Below are 25,513 nucleotides of genomic sequence, written 5' to 3'. Positions count from 1 at the left end.
CTCCCAGGGTAAAAAAAAAAAAAAAAAAAAAAACACTTAAAAAGAATGTGTAAGAATCGCCCATTACTTGTTACTGAAAGATTTTATGGCTTTCCCGTGCTAATGTTCATTTGGTGAGCACTCCCAATCAGGCTTCATTAGCCAAATGATGCCTCTATCAAGCCCCTGGGCACACGTAAACAAGCTAGGACCAAGCACCACTGATGGGTTTATTAATGGCGCTGATTATTTTTAGAGGCAGCTTCAGTTGCTTTAAGATGAGAAACCAGCTCTGAGGAAAAGGGATAGGGAATAATGTGTGATAAAGAATAAGTTTGTACCTCTTGGGCATTGATACAAAAGATTTGATTTGATATCATACCATACCAGAGATGCATAAATTGCATTCTCTGGTTGATTTTGATGATCTTTCTTTAAAGAACTAAAATAATGATACCTACCCCTGAGATATCCGCCACTCTGTGGATGGGAACCTCCTTCTTGCTGTGCAGCCCTTTCCCGTTCTTGATGGCCCTGCAGTCAGTCAAACATTAAACACACACAGATACACATGTCGTCATTATAGCTCAGCATAATACATCAAGAAAGCACAAGCCTGCAGGCTAAACAGACCTGAAGAAATGGGAGCTCTTTGAGTAATCACCGTAGATACAAAGTGGGACCAATTGTGGCTTTGTAAAGTAGGATGTGAATTCATACCGGTTTCTCTTTCCCTGAACTGCCATTACAGCTCAACTGGAAGCAGTAAGGGGAGGGTTTTTTTTTTTTTTTATCCCTTACAATGCAATCTATATGCTGGAGATGAAAAGAGGAAAATGGTGGTCGAGGAAAAATAATGGAAGAGATATTTTTGTAAGAACAGAAAGATGATGAGAAATGTAGAGACAGGGGTTGCTTCTTCACAGTCAGGGGGTTTAGCGATGATGACTGGCTTTGGTCATCGCTGCTTTAGCCTCAAGGGCCGAATGAGATGCTGCTGCAGAGTGGAATCATGCCACCTATGGGTCTCTGGGAAGCAGACCGCTGCTTTTTAACCGTGTGCATTTCTACAAGCATGTATATATGCGAGTTTAATAGCCAGGAGGAGGTTTCTTGAAGGCTGTAGGCTATTGGTCACGTGCAGTGGGAACTAAAAATACAACCAAGGCTATAGACAGAAACCTCTCATCAACTCTAATAAGAGCCCACCAGGGACAGCGGGAGAGAGAGAGAGAGAGAGAAAGAAAGAGGGGAGAGGACGAGAGAAATGGGAGAAGAGCAAGGCCACAGAAGGACAAAAATGGAAAAAAGAAGGTGGAGAAAGAAGGACAACATGTGAAAAAGAAAAAGAGGAAGGAGGAGGGAGAGAACAGGGGAAAAAAGGAGGTTAGATGGCCGATGACACCGCACAGGAGGAAAGGGGAGAAAGTCCTATAAAAAGAGGCTGTGGCTGCATCTGCTCCACCTATAGCAAGCAGATCTTAATCTATGGCGGAGTAATAAAGCTTGTACTAAATCTCTCCACTGCACCGCCACATAATTATATTCATAGGGCCAGTGGGAAGAGAGCCTCTGATTTAGCATGCTAGCTTAAGAATGTGCATGTGTTTCCAGGCATGTTTTCTTGTTTAAAAAAAAATGTAGGAGTGATAATGTGAGAGCAATGACATGTTTCTAGGGAAAATGTAGCAACAGCTGTGATAGGCTTGGACTTGTGATGTAGTTATGCTACAAAGAATTCTGAAAATAAAAAGTGAGTTGCTTCACCTGTTCCATGCTGAATGTAGCAGAGAATGCAAAAGCAATTTGCCTCAAGGTCATTTTCAATTTGCTTCTTCTCCCCAAGAGCAGAAATTTGTCAAGGTCACTCACAGCTTGTGGATGGTGGAGCGTGAGTGTTGTGTGATTAGCACGGTGTGTGTGTACATGTGAAAGCCATTGTGTGTAGCAGTGCAGGTTCATGTAAAGAAAAAGAAAAAAAGAAGGGAGATGGAAGGAGTGAATGTGTGAAAGAGAATGTGTATATGTGTGAGTGTTCCTCACCGTGCCTCTGCGGCAAGCAGCTCGTCGTAGTGGGAGGAGCGTTGGTCGTCATCCTGTCTGTATCTGATGACTGTGGCTAGGCCTTTGCTGACCAGAGCCTCCGCTATGTTACTGAAGGAAGAGAGGGAAGAGAGCGAGATCACTTTATTAGAAGAAGAAGAAAAAACAAGCTGAACCCCCACTGGCTTCACGCAGAATTAAAAGTCAGCTAGCTCGAAAAAAAGAAAATAAGGACATGAGAAATCCCAAAGGTGGCTTCGCTAAGGAACAAAGGGCACCTAAATGTTGGCATTGCACACTTGACTAAGCGCTTCCTCGCTGTGTTACTGATGTACAGAAGAGAAGAATGAAGGGCAGAGAGAGGAGAGTATTGTTGTACTTTATACAGCACTTAGTGGATAGCCCTCGGACATCAGTGTTCTAGTTGAAATGTTGAAGAATGAAATGAAGGGAGGGAGAAAAGTTCAGCTTGTGTCATCCAGTGCATGAATCTGTCTCCATGCTGCAAGGATGGACCTGACACAATATTACAGCACCGGTAGTCATTATTAGTGTTTCAGGTCGCTTTTTCTTAATCGATATCAGCACATCTTAATTTGATCAAAACTTGGTGAAAAACTACAAGAAAAATACAGATAATCGTTTTATACTTTCTATAATACAACTTTTTCATATTATCATAGAAGAAGGGCTTCCTGTTCTTCACCTAATCAAGGCTCAATCAGACTCTTCTTCTTCTCTCTGACCACAATCAGGGAAATTGTGAACACAATACCCCATCAGACAAGTTCCAAAATATCTACCGCCCTGACCAGCCTCACCCCTGCCCTCGACAAACTGTTTACTGTGGAGCCAAACGGCTGGCGAAGCTGACTAATGCTGGGTTCTAAATCGGCACGTCAGGAGGTCAGGTCGTGACCTGTATACACGTCCTATCAGATACAAGACCTTTCTTGAGAGTTCCAAGTTTCCATGTGGGTATGAAACTGTGCTTTGTGCCAAAGAGCCGAGAATTAGACTGATAGAGAGAGCCAGAAGATAAGCCAGCCTTTCAACTTTTTTGTGTGTGTGTGTGTGAGAACGGACTTCATTTCAAGTCATGTGGCATCACAGCTCTTCTCTCCGGTTTTGATTAAATTCAAAACCTCTGTGTAGTTTAATAACGCTTCTATCTGTGGCCCTGAATAAAGTACATGTTCCAAACAGATAAAACCAGATTTCTTCAAAGGCGTGTTTGTAGATAGAAAATAATTGCTTGCACTGAAGCGACCCTTCTCATGAAAAATTAAAATACAAAGCAGCCTTTTCAGGTTACTTTGGGATTCATGGTGAGATTAGGACTTCTAAGCGTTTACAAATGATTATTGTGTGACATCTTGCATCAGATGAACCTTATTTTGTTCAATATAAAATGAACAGTGAAATGTTTTACTGATGTTCTTTATACTGAGAAATCTATGGCTTTATGATCTGCCAGTACAGATCAATTGTTTGTGATCAACTCCGACAGGAAGATTAAGGTGTTGTGAACCGCCAGGGGAAAAAAATGATCAACAAGAGCCCAGTGATGCAAAAGGCCAGGTGGACATAATGCCCCTTACAGCTCATTTAGATCCACAACTCTACAACAGTAAGAAGAATTATAAGGCATATTTTAATGCTGCCAGTTTAACATGGTGAAAGGAACATACAAAAATGACTATATATTATATGTTCTTTTCACATTGAGGACCAAAGTGGAAGCATGAAGCCAACAAAGTGGAAACAGCATTTAGAAATGAAACAATCTGCTATAAAGATAAAGCAGTTTACTACTTTCAAACGCTGCTGTCGTACAGTTTGTGTTTTGTGATGTTGGCATACTGTGATTTTGTATCTGTCTCAGTACTAAATAAATGCATTAAATAAACTTGAGTAGTGGAACATTTTCAGAGATTCCAGTAGCGATGTGTCAGTAAGGAGAAGGTTGTGAGTCCTGAGGCTAGACCAGTCAACAACAACTGGTGTAAAGCCTTTAGGTATTCAAGGATTGTGATTTGTGATCTGGTTGACCTGTAAATACTGTATGCATTTTATTATTATTATTATTATTATTATTAATGAACATAGACTCTTTTTTTCTTTCCTTTTTTGTAAGTTTTACTTATCTCATGGTCTGTTTTGCTTCACTTGTAATTTTTCTTCAGTATTATTTTAACATTTATTAATTTTTCTACCCTTTTGAGTTTATACTTGGTCGAACCTCAGGTTTAAAAAACACCGGCTCAGTGAAGTTATTGACTTCCAATGTGGTAAAAATGTTACTTACATGCCGCCGATTGTAACTGTAGCACAGGTGCGTTCTGCAAAGGCGGGGGTGCTTTCTCCTGGACCTGTGGCTGCTCTGATGTAGTCGACTGTCACGTTGACCTGAAGGGGCAAATAGCCAGGAGAGGAGGTCAAACAGGCCACCAGAAGTGACAAAAACAGAAAGCAACACCAGTTATTGTAATAATAAGTGTAGGGGGGGGTCAGATCTGTATGTGTGTGGGTCTGTGTGTTTGTCCCACTTCTCAAGGTCACCCCCAGTCAGTGTGCATCACGTCAGGCGGCATTGTAGATCTCCCCAGAGGAGGAGTATTAACACACTGTGGGTGTTTGGGACAATACAAACACACGCACATGCACACAGACGTGCACACACGCAGACACACAAATGGAGGGGACTGTGATAGAACCCACATAACCCTACACTGTGTGTTCTCAAAACGGCTCCCTCGGGACACACTCCGTTCTTTCCACCCTGAAGATACAATTTTGTCACTCAGCTGTGTGTGTTGTGTTTGTGCGTGTCTTCATGTGTGCGCTTGTGTTTATCTAGAGGCTTGTTAAAGGGAAAGCCCGCTTTGTGGGCCCAGACGCAGGCAGACAGCGCCGACCGCAGGGCTGCAGCCTTACCGGTACACATGATCGGCAGTTTAAGAGCCATGTTAGACGTGTGATGTGATGATGGGAGAGGAAGAAAGCGAAAAGAAAAAAAAAATGTGGGAATCTGGCTCTGCATCACAGTGTCATAGCTTAGACACAAGTCAAATAGAGACAATGCAGACAGGCCTATTACAAGAACATGAAAGAGACGCCAACCAGGACACGCAGAGACGTGGGCTTGTCATTAGATGGACGGGATGGGGACATGGTGACGTGAGGAACAGAAGAGCTTCTGTCACTGCTGAATGGATGTGGTTTAGCGTATTGTTCTGCTGGAAGTACTGTCTGCATATCAAGAGCAGACGGAATATGAAAAGGATACTGGGAAATGGATTATGGTTTTTGGAGGCAATAGCTGGGAGCACCATTAAATACAAATGAGTGTGCTAGGAAAAGGAGGAAAGCACAGAAAGGAAAAGGTGTTGGAGAGTTAATTAAAGTCAGTTATTGTGTTAAAGTTTCATGTTTTAGGGGTTATTTAGAAAAATAACTAAAAGCAGGAAAAATTAAAACCCCATAACATAATGCTGGGATATGAGCTGTTTGATATGTCTACTGTCAAAAATGATACCATTACTTTCATACTTTGACATTGGAAAAAGGGTACTCAGTATTAGCAATCTATTAACTCTATGTATTTGAATCAGTATCAGAAATGGAAAATGGTATCAGTTATTCTCTAGCGTTGGTAGCACACCTACACAAACCCCACAAATTGGCTCCATCCTTTATGCGATAACATTTTTATCTCGGTTGTTTCATTAGTTCAAAAATAAACACAGGCCCATACACCATAAGATTCAGTAATAGTAATAATATCCGGTCACATTACGAGCAACAGAATTAGAGTGGGATCCTCTCAAGTGAAAATCTTTTACTATAACACCCCCTTTTCCATCAAATGTGTAGTCATACACAGATATTTTTATTGTTTTAGAAGGAAATTATTTTTACCCACTCCCACGTCAAAGCTCTGCATTTCCTCATAGCTCAATTGTGACAGAGTTTTTCTGAAAACTGATGCAATTCAAATTAAACAAAAAAGCTTTTGTTTTGTTTTTGGACACATTTTGTGCTCAATAGCCAAACACTCCCAGGCCTGACTGGTGGAAAAAAAGACACACAAAGCAATGAAAACAGGAAGAGTTGAAGTTTGCCTGAGAAGAAAAAATGAGATGAAATGAAAATGAAAATGGGAAAGCAGAGAATGGAGAAAGGAAGAGTTGACGAGGAGATTAAAAACACAGGAGCAGAATATAATGCTGGATGCTATAAGCTGTGAAACCACAACACCAGTAGCTCCCCATTAAGCGAGATGATGACAGATTATAAACTCTGACCATGCGATGTTAGATTAGAGGAGTTTCCAGGCCCATTCTCCACGGGCCATCTAACCGATCTCCTGATAAGGCAAAGCTATCTGTAAGAACCCCCAGAGGAGAGTGAGGTGGAGGGAGGGAGTGGATGGATTTAGACAATGGGGGAGTGATAAGGACAAGGACAGGAGGGGAAGTCGGAGACAAAATGTTTCTTTTTTCAGCCGAGTTGAAGAGCATTATGGGACATTTAGTTTACTTTAACCAATGAATCACGTTGCTGACATGTTTATATGCATGTTTGCAGTGTAAATAATTTAAAATCCTTTTATGTGCAGCATCTGCTAGTCTTTTAGAATGGAAACAAAAGTATAAAATCACTTGCTTTTTATTATTTATGTGCAATTATGCCCTATATGGGACAAAACAGTTGTTATGCAGTACTATGTAAGGAATAGGATACCTGGGACAGCCAGGACGAAGGAAAGGCCTGCTAGCCCTGATAAAGCGTAGGAGGGTTTATGTTTGCTCAACCAAAAGAAACAACTGTCACCTGCACCTTTTCATCAAACCCACAGGCAACTTCTTTTCTATGTTTAACCGTTCTGTCAACAAATACATCTATGAAAACAACTTAAAGAGATATTGATGCAGATACTTTCTAATCAAGAACACATTAAAACCCTGAATATTAATACTTGTGATACAAGTTCAGCTAATGCAACTTAATAGTGCTATATTGAACCAGCAAATTCAAGACAATTTAAGCCTACACTCAGGTGTTGAAGCAGTCTTACACTGCAAATGGAAACTAACCAATCGCAGCAGGTTTGATCAAAAGGGGAATTCTTCATTTTCAAGCCTTGGAGAGGACAAACAGCAAAGGAGAGTAAGAGAGAAAGACAGAGCAAATAAAAGTTCATGGTAAGAGAAAGAAAGGAAAAGAGTGTGTGCGAGGGATTGTGTGTGTAAGAGAGCTGCCTAAGTTGCTGCTCTGTTTGTGTTTGTTAAAATCGCAGCTGGCTATCAATTAATGAAGTGAGCCGTGCTGGAAGGAAATATCCCCAGGCTGGGGAGGCACAACTCTAGGAAAGAAAAATAGGAGGAAAGAGGAGGAAGCCCCATCCAGATTTTTAACCAGGGGACCTGGTGACGCTCCTGTTTGAACTCTAAGCATCTGTTTAAAAACACACACACCTCCAGATTTCCCCCCAAAATCACTCTTAAGAAATACACACCGCATCGAATACCCTTACTGCACACACGGCATTCTCAGTGCAAGCACCTAACTCACATGCACGCAAATGAGAAAGGGGGGAACTCTGGCACAAACAGTACTACACAGGCAGCTGCATAACAGGAGCCACTTTGAGCACGCAGGATTATCCGAATGTGCTCAACCCTGATAAGTGGCTTAATTCAACATTTCCACTGGACTTTTTTTTCTGCTGAGGCTGAGACCGAGGCGCACTAGAAGCACTACTTATAAAGTTAGCCAAATCGAGCTTTTTAGGATTATGTCACCATGCAAGCGCTGCCATTTCAATGCGGGTGGGAATATACGTATATGAAAGCGATGAAGACAGACTGGCCGACGTAGAGTGACAGAGAGAGAGAGAGAAGAGAGAAGGAAAACTGCCTCTGTGCACATTCAGCGAACCTTAAAGGGATAGTTGAGAAGTTGTTTCAAGAATCACATACTTATAATTTGCAGTTTAAGCCATTATTACATAACACGGAGGGATGATTTAAATGAAGTCTTGCGTCTCTCAAATCTTCTCGGCCAGCAAAAAAATGCTGACAACATAAAATTGACAGTGAATGTTGGTTTTTGAGTTCATTGCATCACTACATGAAAGTGACCAGGTATTGCACCTTCCGCCTCAGAACGCTATCAAATATGGACTCTGGCCTTTTTTTCTTTATACCGCCATGCAGTCTTTTGAATATGGATATTAGATATGCTTTATAGAAGATCAAAAGCATCCAGCTCTCCTTATAGAGATGAGAAATAGGAGGTTCAATTGGGGGAAAAAAGCATTTAATGTTGCTTTATTCTCCCAAAGCGGAGCGGTGGCATTAGGGCTTTGAGCTTTTGCTCAGCACGCTCAGGCTCGTAGTTAATGCTTAGTCACGTCCTGGACGGTTTAGTCAGGGGAAAATCTGCTTGTTTTCCAATTCATGTAATGTATTGCACACCGAGGCAGACTCTGAGCTTTGAAAAGGGAATGCTGTGAAGGGGAATACCTGTAGGTCAATCTGACACCCGGACTCTGTGGGGACGACAAGCTTTGGTCAAGTCCAGTTTGAGCTAGATTATGTAAAGATACGCCTTCTTTGATATGACAAAAGATCTGCAGACAGTCCTTTTACTTTTTTCCCCCCCTTTTCAAGGAAGACCCAGACCAAACAAGGTAGTCCCTTCTAAATCCTGGACAGGGCCCAATTACCCCACTACTGCCGGGGTAAAATCTTTTGTTTCTGTTTGTGTCAGGGAGAGGGAAAAGAAAAGATCAAAGTGGATCTCTCTGGAACAGAATTTCAGGAAAAGCGTTGGTCTTAGAGTCTCCTAATGCTTACTGCTCCAAATCTGTCTCTGCAGAGCTTAGTGTTCGGAGACAGGATGACAGTAAGTGGGTCGACTAAACTCCACTCCTTGTTGGGAGTGCAACATGCATCTGTGCGCCTGTGCACCTACCTGCATCCAACTTGACAGCTCAAGTGGGCCAAGGTAGCACAGATTAACATTACACCCATGAAGGTTAAGTATTGTGCTGGCATATAACTACTCAACCACAGAGAGTCTGTTATGATTTCATCCAAACTAAGTATTTATTGCTGCTAAGGCTGCTAAGGCTGCTGAAGCTACAATGCTCTTACATCACAAAAACCTGGCTAATAATCATTTAAAATAAATCTTGATGCATGGCGACAGAGGGATTAATTCACAGCTTCAGCCTGGTGTCTTAGCAACAATGAAGGGATGGGAGCAAAGCAACGTTCCGGAGCTCTTCCGTTATTGATTTTGCACACTGAGGAGGAAGAAGGAGGCTGTACTGTTGGCAAATGGGCAAGAGCGCTCCACTTATATGTAACTCACTTTTACGAGCCCATAAGCACACACCTGGGAGACAAAACTTCAATACTAATCAAAAGTAGAGAGAGGCAGAAGGATATAAAACATGCACACCAATATGCATACACACACAGGAAGTTTGAGGCCAGATTTAGGTGAACTTTCATAGAAATGCTAAAGAAGACAGTAACTTGGTAATAATGGAGGCAGAGAAAGTACAGCTTTTCCCACAGTTTGCAACCCTGATTAGGTGGTCAATGTTCCAACTTGCATGCACATACAGTCCATGTGGAAAAAGAGATCTTGACACCCCTCACAGGGCTCTCCCACCTGCATTTAGAGCTGTCTAGCAGTGATGGATCACGCTGGATACATTTTAATGCAGACTGTCAACGGGGTAACTGATTCACCCGAGCATGCACACTTATCACGCTTTAGGCACTAATTTCTCATGACACATACAAAATCATGCATACTTTATCTCCTCCACGGTAAACACTACATATAAACAATTTTTCAGATTGGTGTGACTTTGGAAACAGTCTACAGTCTAATCAAGCAAGATTGTTTGGATATTATGAGGTGCATGCTGGGAATATTAAAATGAAGGTAAGGAGTTGTATGTTGCAGAAGAGCATTGAATTATTTTATTACACTATTAATATTACCTTTCCTCTGTTGCAAGAGATTTCTGCATGAGTAAAGAGATAATGGCCACAGCAGATGGTTGTGTTTTCAAGTGTGTATGTGTCTGACTAACAGTCCATACATGTCCATTACGACCTCATCTAGATGCACCTACACACACTGTACATACATCTCTACGTGTTAATATTCTACAACACACCCCAAACTGCATCTCTAGCTCCATTATATGGCTTGAAATGAGGCTTGGTGCTGCACATCTCCTCTTCATGCAAATGGAATAATGTGCACAGTATTTTTGCACCTTGACGAAGGCTAAAGCCGCCCTATTTCCATCTCGCACACGGTCATTATCCCCAAACACAAACACCACAAATAAACAGCCGAATCATTACACTCGCTTCACTCGTCAAAAGCCAGCTTACGGCTGTGTTTTCTGTCATTAAAAAAGCATTAATGAGGATGATTAAAATGACTGTGAGAAGAGGCTGGGACAGGGATATGAATCTCACTCCGGTGCTGAATGCCAAAAGGAACTCTCTTGGCTTTTTGGCTTTGAGTGGGTGCATGTTTTGTGTTTATCAAGCTGTGTAGCAAATGTTGTTTTTTTGTCTGTTTACTTATGAGAGTGTTAGATGTTAATGTTTTTTTCTGTCTTTTGTTTTGCTGCTGTGGTTTGGACTCCTGAAACTTGTGCATTTGTTTGGTATATTGTCAGCCCAGCAGAAAAACAGGGAGGGATTTATAAAAAATAAAAAAAAAAGAAGCTGACTGAGAATTGATTTTTGGATGTCTAAGCTCCCAAATCTGCTATTTGGAAGTCAGCATTCAATTTATGAGATGATTTCTGCATCAGGAAGTCTTTTTGCTAGTGTGATGGTGCAGTTATTCTCTTCTCTGTTAGAGTTTCCCAGCAATCTGGTCTTTTACAGCCTTTCCATGTAGATTTGAATAGGAAAAAATAGATTGCAAACTTTTTCAGCATGTTTCTCATTATAAAGTATCCCCACTGAGTCCAACAAGAGTTAAGAGTTTTCTATTTGGAAAAACACCAACCATCTTCCACTCAGGCAGTGGACAATAGCCCTGGGCGTGCCTGTGAGCAACAGCTGCCTTCTCTCTCTTTGCCATTACTGCCACTGGAGGCGGCGAAATTGCCACAATAACAACAACGTAGGCGTTGTTTATACTGATCTACAGATGAGAGACTGGTGTATAAACAACCTACTGTGTGTGCTGAAAACTTGTGAATGTCAGTGCTGAGTTGTAAAAGTCTTACAATACCAGTGAATATCAGTGCTGACTTGTTAACGTTTTATTAAGATTGTTGTGTGGTGTGTAGTGTTTTATACAAATTTAACGCACAAAAGAGAGATGTTTAAGCGGTAATGTGTGTCCTACTGAGCGAGGGAGCCTAGCTCAGTGTCTGATTCTGCTGGGTCAGATGTGTGTAAATCATAGCAGCCCCTAAGGTGCACAGACCCAGTAGATCAATAGACACGAGAGTGGGGAAATGAACACTGCTTGTTTAAAGGGTGAGCCCCGGCCAATATCAAGCCTCTGGGTATCTGGGGGGAGTACTTGGTATTCAAACTGAGGGAGGGGGAGAAAAAGTTATTCTAGATAGCTCGCTTTAGGCTTCAGAAATATGAGTCTGGGTTACTTGGGCGTGTTGGAAGATATGTAAAGCCACAGGAGGAATCCCTGTTTCGAGTTAAGTGTTTAATTCAATAAAAGCTAATTAGAGGTAATAAAGTTGATTTACTCACTTGCAAAGGAAGACAATGAGCCAATGAGTGATTGGCTTGTTGAAAAGTGTCACTATATGTTCAAAAAGACACTTGTTCCTCCTCTGTGTCAAAAACATTTAGTTTGAAATAATATTGTACACAAGAAATTATTGGTCATAATATTGCTTCTGCAAATTCTCTTGATGAATGAATTTAATTTAATAAATTACATTTTGTTAAGTTTTTAAAAAAGCTTATCAAGTTTTTTAGGTAACTTGAACTTGTTTTCAATGCTTGCTTGAATTTGGGGTGGGGGTTGGGGGTCAGGGGGCTTTGGGCCATAACAGGACAGATATAGAGAGAGTAAATATGAAGAGAGAGACATGCATCAAACAGTGTCGGGATTGAGAGTCCAACCTGCAACTAGTGCGGACTGCAGCCTCATACACCTGCTAAACCGGCGCGCCATGATTGTGAATTTGTGTATTATTACCTTGTATGTCATTCTAGTGTGGTTTTCATATATGCAATGAACAAACGGGTGCTTTTATATTTTCTAGATGTACTTTGTAGTTTTAGATGCGTGTAAAACAAATGAAATAAACTTAGTGGGCTTTTACCTTTTTGCCGATGAGCTTCTTCCTCAGGAACTCGCGGGCCTCAAACATGTAGGGGATGTCGTACAGTGGACGGAAACGTTTGTCTTTGTCTTTGTTCTTCTCCTGAAAAGAGACGGAAGGAGGATGGAGGAGGAATCATGGACAAGGGTCAGGAAGAAGACGTAGGGAGGGAGAAGGGGGAAAAAAAAAGAGAGAGAGAAAGAAGACCATTATTCACATTGCATTTCCAAAGCTGCTTGGATTAACATATTTACTGCAGAGGTATAAGAAATATACACACACAAACAACCTCCAACCTTACCCATACACACACACACAAACACGGTAAACATATTCACACACAGTCAGTTTGTTTGTTTCCCTCTCCCCTGTGCTTCACTCCCGCGATGTGGAGGATCTGGAGTCTGAACTCCCTGTGAAATATTTTAGTGTGAACAGAAGCATTTTACAAACACTCCTTCCTCAAATAAACACACACATCTTTTGCTGTCAAAACTGACACATTGCACCAAAATGAAATAAAAATAAAAAATCAAAGTACACAGTTGCCAAGGACACAGATACAAACAGCCAAGGCAAAGACACTTAGTGTTAAACAGATGCACAAAGGCGAGCTGACACTACGTGCACACACGCAGATGTAGCCACACGCTACACACAGTCGCACACAAAAACTTCTTTCAATACGCTCACCCACTCTCTGACAGGAACAGGCCACAAATAGAACCTATTTGCATTTTCAAAAAGGAGGCTGAGGTTTTGTGTTGCTCCCTGTGTGAGGAGACAAACACACATACACACCCATAGATGCAGACACACACACACACACACACACACACACACGCACAGTGACAGGTGCCGTTTTTGTAGGGGCGGGATGGGAAAAAAAATAATATGGCAAATGACAATGACGCAGTGGGGAAATAAACGACAAGCGCTAACGGGAGGAATGAGGCTATGAATGACAATTCCAGTGTGTGCACCCCCCCTGCCCCTCCCCCACATTTCTATGACCGCCGTCATTATCTGTCATACAAACAGAAGTTACACTCTTCAAAATGAACACACAGGGTTAGATTAATTCCTCATTTCCTCTCCTCTTGAATGGTTCATTCATTTTTAATGTGTCTACAGTTGTTGGGCGCTGCCAGGTGTTGCTCACAGCTGGGCAGATGGATGTCAGGAGAACACGTGGCTGGCAAAGGGTGCCTTGGTATTCCGCTCTGTGGGGAAGTATGCGCTTCTGGCTCCATTAAGGTCTCCAATAGAGGTGGGAATTGCACGCTAACGAACAAATTGAAACGATACGATAACTGACACAAAAATGATTGTATCACAATGCAGAAATTCTGCGATGATTGATACATTGTGAAACATTCACAATGACGCATCAAGATATCTGATTAACTGAAGAACATAAAATGTCCCTAAAAAGGTCTCAAGACAACTTAACTGCCACTTTTTGTTCCCCTCCTAGTCTCTACAAAAAAAAATTTCTGCTGGTGTGAAACTGAAAAATCCAACACAAAGCAACAATAACTTTTCCTTACAAAATACTGCTAATATTTTAGTCCCTCAACATGACTGCACAGAAGGCCTGCTGGATTTGAAGCTCAGTTGAAGCTGCCAAATCTACCAGCCAACCAAGATCCTTTAACCTTGGCAGCAATGTAATAACCTTTGATTTTAATAGCTTTCCATCTTTCCTTTCTTACTCCCTCGCTCCCATCTCTCTCCACTTCTGCCAGCAGAGTCAGCACAGCATGGAACCTCGGAGGTGAGTTAATCTCACACATGGCCAGTGGAAATCCCCCACCGCTCAGCCGAGAGCCGATGTCCTCCATTTTGTGTCAGCCGGGGCTTATTGTCAGGGTCTCTCATCCCTACAAAGTCGGTTTGGGGGGGGGGGGGGGGGGGGGGGAGAGGTATTGATGGGGTCTTTTAGGAGCACTGCCAGACAGGAATCCTCCATTTTGGGCCTGAGCTTTGGACTGGAGCCATCAACCGCTGGGGATGAGGATAGTTTCTACTAAGCTCATGTTGCTTGAATGGCATCTTTCTTTGGAAAATATTCTTGTTAAGTGATACATTGTGACGTTTCCCAGATGCTGTATTATGCAGCATTCTCAATAGGGCTGTTCCTTGAAGGAATATGACTTACCATGAGTAAGTATAAGACATGTTTTTATTTAGCATATTAGTGCTAATATTCAATTACAGTTTTACCATTAACACTACTTTCATGACTGTTTCCCCTTTTCAACGTGACCTTTCTGATCCAGTTGTTGCTCATGTTATTGTCTAAATTGGTCGGCGATTCATTTGCATTCAATTGAAAGCTGAAATGTTCCTGAACTGGCAGAGGTTAACTGATTTTTCAACCACAGTAGATGCCATTGATTCCTCCTTAAAACTAAACCTTTATGGTACCAGAAGAGAACCAAAAGTTGGCAGGGAAAATGATGTGATTAAGTGTTCTTTTGGTTACATATTAGTTTAGAAAACAATCTCAACACGTTGAAGACTTGAAGAAAAAAACGAAGACGTTTCCATCTTGAATGAGTTTTCATACACTGCCTATCAAGGGTAGTACAACATTAAGGAGGCCAATAGGTTTCTGATAGACCCAGGTAAAAACAACAGGATGAATTCAACAGAGAAAAGTAAAGAATGAACCCTGGATAAGCAGAGGGAAAGAGAAATGAAAAATTATTACTCACTAATAAGCTGATTCACAGTGGAAACAGAGCCGTGCCACCGAGGGCAAAGAATGTAAATGTCAGCACTCTATGCCAATTAGGCAGAAGAAGTGGAGAAGAACACCAGGACAAAAAGGTACCACTATCTTTTAGAAGGTCTATGGGGAACGCAGCAAGACTGATTGGAAGAGGGCAAGGTGAAGGAAATGTTACATCTGAAAACATATGGATAAGTGTTGTCGACTGATTGAAACAACTACCTGGTCTGCTTTGCATTGAAACTCCAAAAGGGGTTGCTATGTTATTTTCAAATCCTTAAAATATGAATGTGTGTAAATGAAGGCCATGCCAAGCCTAATCATTGGACTTCAGAGCTCATTTAAACTTCACTCCCTAGACACTGTGATACCATTAGCGTCATTAAAATCCTCCGACAAGACACAGTATGTAACCCATCCTAAAGCTAATGCAGTTGCAGGAAGGTTACAGAAATAAGAGAGTCATGTTTCATTCGTGACCCAATAACAACAGCTTGCTCTACACTCTGCTTGGGGGGAGTTCTGTGCTATTTGGGGTAAATTCCCTTCGTTCCAAATTACCAACCAAAGCTCAGGAATCATCTTTGACTATTGCAGAGGCATGACGCTAGCTGGATGGTACAGTGTCGCAGGGCTGCAGGGGCTGGACTGCAAATGTGAGGATGCTACAGCTGGGAGCCGCTTCTGGAACTTCAAGGGTGAAATCATGACTCAGGAGCACGTCATGCTTTTGGATGTTTGGCCGTGGTGTTGCAGGGAGTGTACTGTAGTTTAGCAGTTAAAGATTGAGAAGAGTGGGGTTTTTATTGTCTGCGTGCCTTCAAGTTTTGGAACGCTGTGGATAGTTGGACTTCATTTTTTTGATTCGGCAGTGACCTTGTAGCCTTTCTCAAACCAACACTTACTATTGTATTCATAAAAACATTACTAAATAATGCATGCAGAAACAGGCTGCAGAAGGTTGCCAGACAATAAAAGAGAGAAAGAGAAAGACAGAGAAGGAAGGCGTACACCTACTGAAGCTAGAGCAAGAAGGACATCACTGGTTATCATACAACAATACAAAATCTAATCTATCTAATACAATAATATTACATTCACAGCATTATTGCCAGGGATACAAATCAGTCATTACTAATCTGACTTGAACTGATAGACTCCAGAGACGACCTGGATTTCAGAATGAAATTACCTGCAGCGCCATAACAACAAAACAGCCACTCAATTCATGATTAGCTGCTAGCAGACTGGCGCAGGTAAATTTACTGGGACAGCTGTGACAGGTTGCAGCTCATGCTCTCATTGTGAACTCATTAATAAGGATGTCATATGAAAACTAATTTAGCCAGAGCACGTAAGCTGTTTTTATTCGTTTTTTTAGGGACAAGACAGACGGTCGGACTGGCCCTGCAGACAGGGCACAACGATGCACTGTTAGAGTCTGCCTGCTAGGAAAGCTTCAATATTGCTGACATTTATTTGTATTCATGCATTCAGCTACTGAAAGCACAGAGCAAATTTGTGCAGCTTACGCTAAATAATATTGAACATATTGCCTCCATCCAAACACAAATCCCTTTTTATATAAATGGCCTATTTGATGACAATTTGTGTTTGGTTCCGTTGGTGTGTGTTTTGTAACTTGAGAGATACACATGGCAGGATTGTAAGGAGTACAGTCACTCTTATCTCTTCTAACATAATATCCCTTCATTTTACTAAGACAGATACAAGAAAGCCTGTCCTTGCTTTTTAAAAGTCTCAGCCAAACAGTACAATGGGGTCAGATATATTCATCCAGTAGTGAGGACACATACTGGCTTCCAATCTGCCTCACCAGGCCAAAAGTGCACGATTGAATCACGAGGTGGGCGACCCTCCTCCAAAACTTGAGGTCGAAGCGTGTCATAGCAGGCTGAGGGCATGCTGAGGGCACACACATGGCCAGACAGAAGATTTGGAGGAAGTGTGGAGGAGGAGGAGGGGAGAGGAAGGGACTAAAACAAAGAGGGTAGGAATAAAGGGGGAGAAAGCCACAGTTGCAACAAGAAAGCAGAGAGCAGATGGGCTTGTCTGAGCAATAGTGGCTACAGCACATTATATTTTGGGGGAAAGCAAGCAAGAGTATACAATCTTGAAGAATGATATTCCAGAAGTGACATTTGCACAATGAAATGACAGCTGAAAAGTCATGCAAATTCAAGCAAATATCACAACATAACGCTAAGTTCAGAACCGAGATTCCATTTAAACAAAGCCAAATCCTTCTTCAAATAAAGTCTTTCACTTTGGTGTCTTGTTACTTGTTTGTTAGCTGTCATCTTTTTACCCGTCTGTCTGTCTTTTTGTCCAACATGTCCAAGTGTTGTTGTATTTTTCTCCTCAGTATGGTGAAATTTTTCAGTTTGACAGCAGTTGAACTATCATCTTTTTTTTTTTTTTTCCCATTGTGTTTGAGCATGGAGCATCTTGCTGATAATAAGCTTACTAGCAGAAACATCTTTCCAACACTTTTTCCATATTTACCACTGTTCCTAAGACTTTGATGCCTTGACTGCAGTTGTAGATGCGAAATCGAATTCATTATTGTGTGCAGAACACTCCCAATGAAACCTCCTATTGTACTGTTATTGTTGGAAATAACAATATGTGAATTAATGGAAGATGTGCAACAACAATGTTTGTTGCAAGCCTCCAAGACGTGTCTGCTATCTGCACTCTTTTATGTAATTCACATCGTTATAAAAGATGTGAAAACTTACATCACACTGCCTTAATTTGACCTGTGCTGACACTGCCCTATTTACAGAAATGGTAATCAATGTGTGTTGTTCTTGTATTAAAATAAACACAATAATGTGAAGTCAAAGTAATGATGGATTTGAAAATAGAGAGGGGTGGGGGGGAGGGATGGTTTATGGGAGGCAGCATTTGATTGATCTTTAGTTAGGCAACATAAAATATATCAACTAAAGATAACACAGTGGTTGACCATAGAGAGTTTAGACGCTGCATGGAGCAGCGCAGGGATGAGCCACAGTCATTGTGCTGCCTTATATAAAGGACAGTGAGTTGACCTCTCTATGTGCTCCATCAGCAGTGTCCTTAACCCTACTTAAACCAGATAAGCACACAGATACATTACAATGCATGAGGACACACACACAAATACTCGAGATTCGACGCATGTGCATCGTCAAAGCATTGATACACACACAAAACACAACTAAACATGGTGAGTGAGCGAGCGTGTGGGTGTAAGAGTGAGTCACTGAGTAGCATAGACATCTCTCTGCACTCGTGTTTACGCTGGGCTTGTCCTGCCGCACACGAGAGAAAATGAAGAAGAGACCAGAAGAAAAAAAAAAAAGAAAAGAGGGAGGGGAGAGGAGAAAAAGCTGACTCCAACTCCCAAGCTCAAAATAACTCACATCTGAAGATGCGCAACATCAGTAACTCTGGGGAGAAAAGAAACCTAAAAAAGAGGAAAGGGAGGATTTGTGTCCTATGTTTTTCTGCAGAAACACACCATTGGTTCACAAATCTGTCAATCTGAACACATTTAGTATGTTCAAAAGAGGGGAGGGGGGGCTGTGTGTTGTTATGGTACTAAAAGGAACCAGAGGAGAAGGGAGGAGGAGGACAGAGGAGGAGAGGGGTTTGGCAGGAACAGTCACTGTTGATCAGAGCACTGGTACATTGCATCTGGCCTCCCGTGCCCCCAAACTGTACACACACATACACAAAAAGTAAGCGCTCATACACAAACACATAAACGGCCTTGCTTGCAGAATGCACGGTCAAACAGCACACAGGCACATCCACGCAGACAGAGATAATAATGACAACTGGCACGAGAAAATCCCTACAGACCTCTAGAGAATACAACACACTCACACACACAAACACAAATATCCACACAAATGCCACAATGCAAAATTTCAGAGGTTTTTTCAGAAGGTTCACAGACAGGCTGCTGAACGAGCATGCACACATCTAGAGTGTTTCTGCATACTTATAAACAGCACGTCTGTTTAATCCATGTTTATGCACATGCTGACACCAATTTCAAAGATGTTTCCTGACATAAGCTAATGCAGCTTAACCAAGCATGGTTCTCTGTCTGTATGCGTGTTTGAGCATGTGTGTGCTGCAAACCGTGACGACGTCTGCGTTGTCTGTCTGCATGCACTGTAAGCAAGAAGCCGGCTCAGCTGTGACAGTTTTAGCCAACATGATGTCGGTGCGAGTTGATTTCCGGCTGAGGGAGATACCTGCTGTGACCTCTCGCCCCTGAAGCTTTAAGGTAGGAATGGCTCCTGCTGCTTACAACCTTTGAAAAGTCAGTTTGTGCATGAAAAAACTGCATGTGCTTTTTCAAAGTGCACTAAGAAAATCCTTCTCACAGCTGCTAGTCTTGTCCAGCACATGTTTCGTCTTTAAAAAAAAAATACTCAGACAGGTGTACACTAATACCTGAAGGTGCTAAAGCGTTTAATTAATTGCATTTTAAAATGGCTTAAGTTCCCCAGCTCACCTGAGGTTACAGCTAACTTGCTCAGGGTAAATGAGGACTGGACATAAAACATTCTAAATTCCACAGATATAAAAAAAAACATTTAGTTAAGATGTCAGAAAAACGAATACCAATGCTCCTTTGTCAGTTGCCTTTATTCTACCTCACAGTCCGAGAGCTCATCACAGCCTCATCACAACTCTGCATCGCTGCCATAGCGACAACACTCAAAGCTGAGCCAACGGCGATACAGACAGGCAGGAAGGCAGGCAGCTCTTTAGCTCGCAGACAGAAATAACTAGCTTACAAACAAAACCAGCAGCGGCACCATGAACAACCCTTGACAAAAACACTAAACACACACTGAAGCAACACATCTTATGCAACAACTCCGAAAGAGTGTCCTCAAACAGTCCCAAAAAGGCCCGCTCTTGTCTACAGAGAGCATCGACTCTGGAATGACTTTGTGTTACAAGTTTGAATTTTAATGATAGCGCCACCTACAGTAGTGTGCATACGTTTAAAGTCACCTTTAGAGGGTGTTTCTGTAATTAATCGTGCCATTCTTTCTGGAAAATGTCTGATTGGGAAAGGTTTTTATTTTTCACCATGTCGACCATCCCATGTACAATACTAATGCAGTGAATCATAATTGGAGAGAAAAACCAGCTGTCAATTTGGTTGAAAAAGGAAATGTGAAATTCCTCATTCAGGATAGATATGATATTATTTTTCACTCCACTAATGCAGTGAGCTGGTACTTAGATTGTATGTTTTTTTCATGTAAATAACCTGCATATTTTTTTTTAAATCAGGCGCACACACATGATTAATAAGTATGTATGAAGTGAAGCGTTGGAAATGGACACACACCACTGTGCCAATACAACACCAACAGAATACACACACATCTGGGGCCACTCTCTCAGGCTCCCTGCAACATACGACAGCGTAATGAAGCACAAAACACATACTGTTGAGGCATCTGGTGCAGGCAGAGTCAGAGCGAGGAACAGAAGACAGATAGGCGGTAAAAGACCGAAAGAGACAAGACGGAAATAAAGCAGAAGGAAAAAGAAGAAGAAAGAAATTTGAAGTAGAGAGATAAAGAAAAGAGAGAAGGGGGAAAAGGCAGAAAAGAAGAGAGAAATATTAGGATGGTGAGGATTTGGAGACACAGAGAAAAGTAAAAGCAATATAGAAAAATGTTTTTCCCCAAAAGCTTGTAACAACCAAAAAGAGCCACAGAGAATAAACACACACACAGGGCAGCGTTGCAGGTCAGCAATCTGACCACAGCGTGCACACCCGGAGGGGGAGCATGGCAGGCGAAAGTTAGGGAGAGGAGCAGAGAGGCCAGAAGAAAAGGAGGGAGGCAAAGAGAGAGGGAGACAAAGCTGTCTCTTAATGATGCGAGACACCAACAACGCCAGGGGAGAGAGGGAGAAGAAGATATGGTGGTAGAGGCGAACAAATCAAAACAAGATGACAATAAAAAGAAAAAAAGAGACGCAAAAAAGTAACCCATAAACTGAAAAACAAACAGAGAGGGGCAGTCAATAAAAACAAAAACAATCAAAACTGAACATTTAAAGGGCTGTTGCAGACATTTTGCGACAGGACTTTTACAACTGCTTCCGAGACTTAGAGAAGCCGCCACTGTGAGACATGACTTTCTCATAAATGCATTTTATTGTAAACAGTGTGTGGACTGGTGAAATGGTTATCAAACACCTGCAGACATGTTAAAAAAAGAAGGCAATGAAGGGTTTGAATTGGAATAATAGGACTCTGTTGTCAGTGACAAGAGGAAATCATCACTTCTGCTGTCAAAATAAAACGTTGTAATTATTGGGAGTGACATTTTCAGACATCTAAAGACTGTTATTTATAAAAAATGATGGCATTTGTGAGGCCCAGACAACAAAGGATAAGTGAGAAATACAAATTGATTATTAATTTTCTAAATATAAAAAAATGACATTAGAATAAAACTTTATATATAACTTTATAAAAAAGCATTGGTGTTATTGGTGAGAAAGAATTGGTGTCACTGCATTAACAGTGCATGTTGTGTGGATAAAATATGTTACCATCGTTTTGACTCGTGTATGCATGCATGTTCATGTGTAGGTTTTAGGTGTTTAACAGTCATGAAGCCACTCTGAGGGGAATGGAGGAGTAAAGGAGGGGAAAGCCAAAAAAAAAAGAGAAAAAAATCGATCTGCCTCCCTCTCTGCAGTGGGTGTGTGCAAGTGTCTCGCTGTGTTTGTATGTGCCCCAGCTGCAGGGGCGCCACCAAGTGGTGAAATGTATCCCTGTGGTTATTTAAAGAGAGAGGAGACTCATGTGAGAGGGCGTCAGAGACGGATAAATAACGAGGTTGGTGGAAGGACACGAAAGCATCTTGTGTTTGACTTTAAATAAATATAAACCGACTATACTGACAGCAGTGACAGAAGTCAACTCTGAGGAGCTTCTGAATAATTGGCTGACCACAAGCTCCCCCACATACATCCACTTATTCGTGCACAAGTAGCCACTCACACTGAGCAAGGCTGCGGACACATATTCAAGAAGACAGACGCGGGTTTGTTTGTACCTCTCCCTCGATTCTGGGGGGCCGAATGCTGGACAGGTGGATGGTCTTGTATTCTCCAGAGTTGAGCTTAACCACCATGGCATCGGCGTTGACAACCTGCATCACCTGGGGGAACAGAAGAAGAAAAGAGGAGGTGAGTTGAGTAATAGAGAAAGAAATCGCTGGGCAAACATAAAGCAAACAAAAAGTTTGACAAAAAGAAACTCGATATAGTAATTTAAGGGTCCAGAACACATGTAAATCCTTATGGAAAACTGAAAGAAAGGAAAATAAAACACTCCTGCAGGATGGAGGAGTGTCAGAGCATAAAGAATGGAATTGTATTTTGGTGCTCAGACAGACTGAAAGAACGATGGGCAGTGAAGGAGCAGGTAAAGGATAAATGGAGAGGAAGAGATCTATTCAAAGGCAGTGGGGAGAGTGACAGTGCAGATCGTGTGCTGTCACGAGCATGAGGCACTGAGAGCGGGCTAAGAAAGAGTGATCCTTGAGTGACTGAGTAAGTAAGCGAGCCGGGTTGTCCCAGCAGGGCCCGGCGAGGTTTGGAGGACAGAGCGAGGACGTTGTGCTACCTGGGGAATTGGCACCAGAGGGGGGGGAGAGGAGGGAGACGGAGTGCACAAACATCCTGTTAGAGATAGACTGCTGGAGCATTACACAGTTCTCTGTCAAACAACAGGCTGGCAGCACTTTGTTCTGGAGACCTTTACAAGTGGAACTAAAGACTCAGACTTATTTATGTTTGGCATTTGAATGTGTTTTCTGTTTTCAAAAGATAGCAACCACAGTAGATATATTAGTGACTGAACCATTGACTGCTTAACCATTTGCGGAGTTTGAACTACAAGGTAATGGGTTCACAAAAAACAGAAGAAAACTAATGCCTACAAAAGAGGCAGTGTGATCCAAGAATCCAAGAATTTGAACCACCACAGACACAAAACTAACACGAACCATCGAACCCGAAAGCAGATAAAGACCCAAGTGTTCCTACAGAGATGAGCCTTGGAGGCTTGTTCATAGACACTGCTAACCCTGTGCAAATGAGTCAAACTGCATTGCAGTGCAAAAAGTGTCCCCATGCTCCAGTGCTGTGTGCATTTGTTCCAATGAGCCATCATGCATTTGGGGCAGGATTGGCCTCTTTCCTTGCCAGTAAGCTTCATTGCAAAACACGTCTAATTCACAAAAAAAAAAAAAAACCCAGCCAAGAGTGAAAAAAATACCAATGGTTGAATTAGGTGGTAAACTTTCAAGTGATCATGGCAACAATTTCACCTGTGGATGACATACATTATCTGTAAATCAAGTCTGTTAATATTACCCTGAGATCGACTTTTGTTATTATAATTGGGAGTTGGATCAATCGATGGCTATCCAAGGTTTTAATGTGATACTAACAGGCACACTCTCTCCATGTGTGGAGACGGTGGAGCCATTACCCATGTCTGGCTTGAATCAGGGATGAGGCTTTGTTACAAACTGTGCATCTCAAATCACATTTTTCGAGTCTGGACTCACAGTAAACAGATAAGAAGTGTCCCCTCCCCTGGCGACTCATTCCCTATATGTGGAATGAACTGTGCTCTGCCAGGACGAGAGCGCAGCTATGTCGCCACAATAAGACGCAAAACAAGAACAAACCGCACGGAGCAGGTCAACTTTATAGGTGTGTTTGTGCTTTCATATCATTAACCAGTATGCTTTGTGAACTGGACCTTGAGACGGAGCAGATAGTGGGCGCAATTGATGTGCTATCCATGTTGCATCAGTCACACAATACGTTTACGTTGTGTATCTTTTAGGTATTCCAATTAAATACATAGTTCTGTGTTATAAAAAGTAGAGATTTCTGCAGATTATCCTGCTACTTGAGCATTATTTGTAGTAGGATGTTTATTTCTGCTGTAAAAATTGGCTTATGTGGATTTCTTTGGCTTTTGAAGCCAGCTTCAAGTGCACATTCAAGGTACTACAATTTTTTTTTGCACTGTTTCATTGGCTTCATTTTTCAACTCTGCAGGTTTCAGGTTGGACTAAACCCAGACTGTGTATGTGCCCTCTTAAATAAGAAGACAGATTGGGGTCTGAGATGGAGGAGTCATCCAAGCCCGGAGCCTTTAAGTAGGCCGCTTGCAAGACACAGAGAAATCAATCGCCCTAAACATGTTGAATCCCAATCGTGCATTAATATGGCCTCATCATCACTCAAACTGCTCTTTGTATGTAGGCTTAACTCTGAACTCAAAAGTAAGAGATGCAGGTCTCGTACATGTTTGGAGCACAATTTGGACCATGTAGGAGGTGTTTGTGTGGATGGTAGAAGAACAAAAAACATTCTCTTGAATTCTTCTGGTCGAGTTAAACCATTTTGAGTGTATGGCAGGCACACATCCAGGTGTTTTAGGCTCATTATTCTGTAAAGAGTCCGCCATTGTAATCGCCACCACGAGAGCAGAAATTAGCCCGGGCCCACATGCTCAACAGGCTGCCTACAACAGCAGCCAAAATACATCATATACTAATCAGTGAGATGAGTGGGAGAGCAGGAGAGAGAGGTAAGAGAGGAGGGGACACACATGCACACATGCAAGAGCGCCAGCCTGCACACATTCACACAGTAACAAGGTCATTTTGAGGCCCTGCCCCAGTAAATAAAGTGCAAAGGGAGAGAATGTGGCGGAAGCAGAAGAGAATGGCTCAGCATTTACTGGCTAATTATATGCCGGGGGAGGCGAGACGACAGAGGCGAAGGAGGAAAGATCAACACGCGCCAAAGACAGACGAGACAGGGAGACAGACTGCAATCTCTGGGCAAATATCACCAGAAAAGAAGATGGAGAATGGATAGAAAAAAATGAAGCTGAAAGTCTTTGCAAAGTAGCTGCCATGAGGGGTCAAGTGAGCAGGCAGAGGAGACGAATAGGTGGGTAGCATGACTCACTGGTCTAATGTGACACTAAGAGGTGGGGATCTACTGCCACCCTCTGTCTGTGTCTGACATGACATCTGCAGTGTCCTGGATCAGTCATGGAGAAAAGGAGGGATCTTGGCTGCTGTCATGGACTGTGTTGGATTTGTCAGTCGAATCCATAAAGTTTGTTTTAACCACGGGGCCGAGCGAGGGCTTAGCCAGGACTTAGCTCATTACTCATGTCAGATGATCTCCCTCAAAGGAGACACCTATGGCAATGTTTGGGTTAGGCTGCCAGTGGAGATAGTTTGTCACCCAAATTACATGGTTTCATTTAAACTACTGGTGTTTTAGATGCTATGAATGAT

General features: G+C 42.1%; 1 protein-coding gene across 1 annotated transcript in view; it reads right to left on the bottom strand.

The window, feature by feature from the left end:
• snd1 (staphylococcal nuclease and tudor domain containing 1) overlaps window positions 1-25,513 on the bottom strand; it is a 167,226-nt gene that overhangs the window by 124,683 nt on the left and 17,030 nt on the right. The window contains exons 10-14 of the mRNA XM_061029798.1: window positions 22,232-22,336; window positions 12,377-12,478; window positions 4,331-4,431; window positions 2,023-2,133; window positions 441-513 (exon numbers count right to left, since the gene is read on the bottom strand). Of these exons, the coding sequence (XP_060885781.1) occupies window positions 441-513; window positions 2,023-2,133; window positions 4,331-4,431; window positions 12,377-12,478; window positions 22,232-22,336 (492 nt within the window). The remainder of the gene's footprint in view (window positions 1-440; window positions 514-2,022; window positions 2,134-4,330; window positions 4,432-12,376; window positions 12,479-22,231; window positions 22,337-25,513) is intronic.

Source organism: Labrus mixtus, chromosome 22, assembly GCF_963584025.1.
Source record: "Labrus mixtus chromosome 22, fLabMix1.1, whole genome shotgun sequence".
NCBI lineage: Eukaryota > Metazoa > Chordata > Actinopteri > Labriformes > Labridae > Labrus > Labrus mixtus.
Note: the sequence above shows the minus strand (reverse complement) of the source record. Positions and strands in the feature narration are given on the sequence as shown.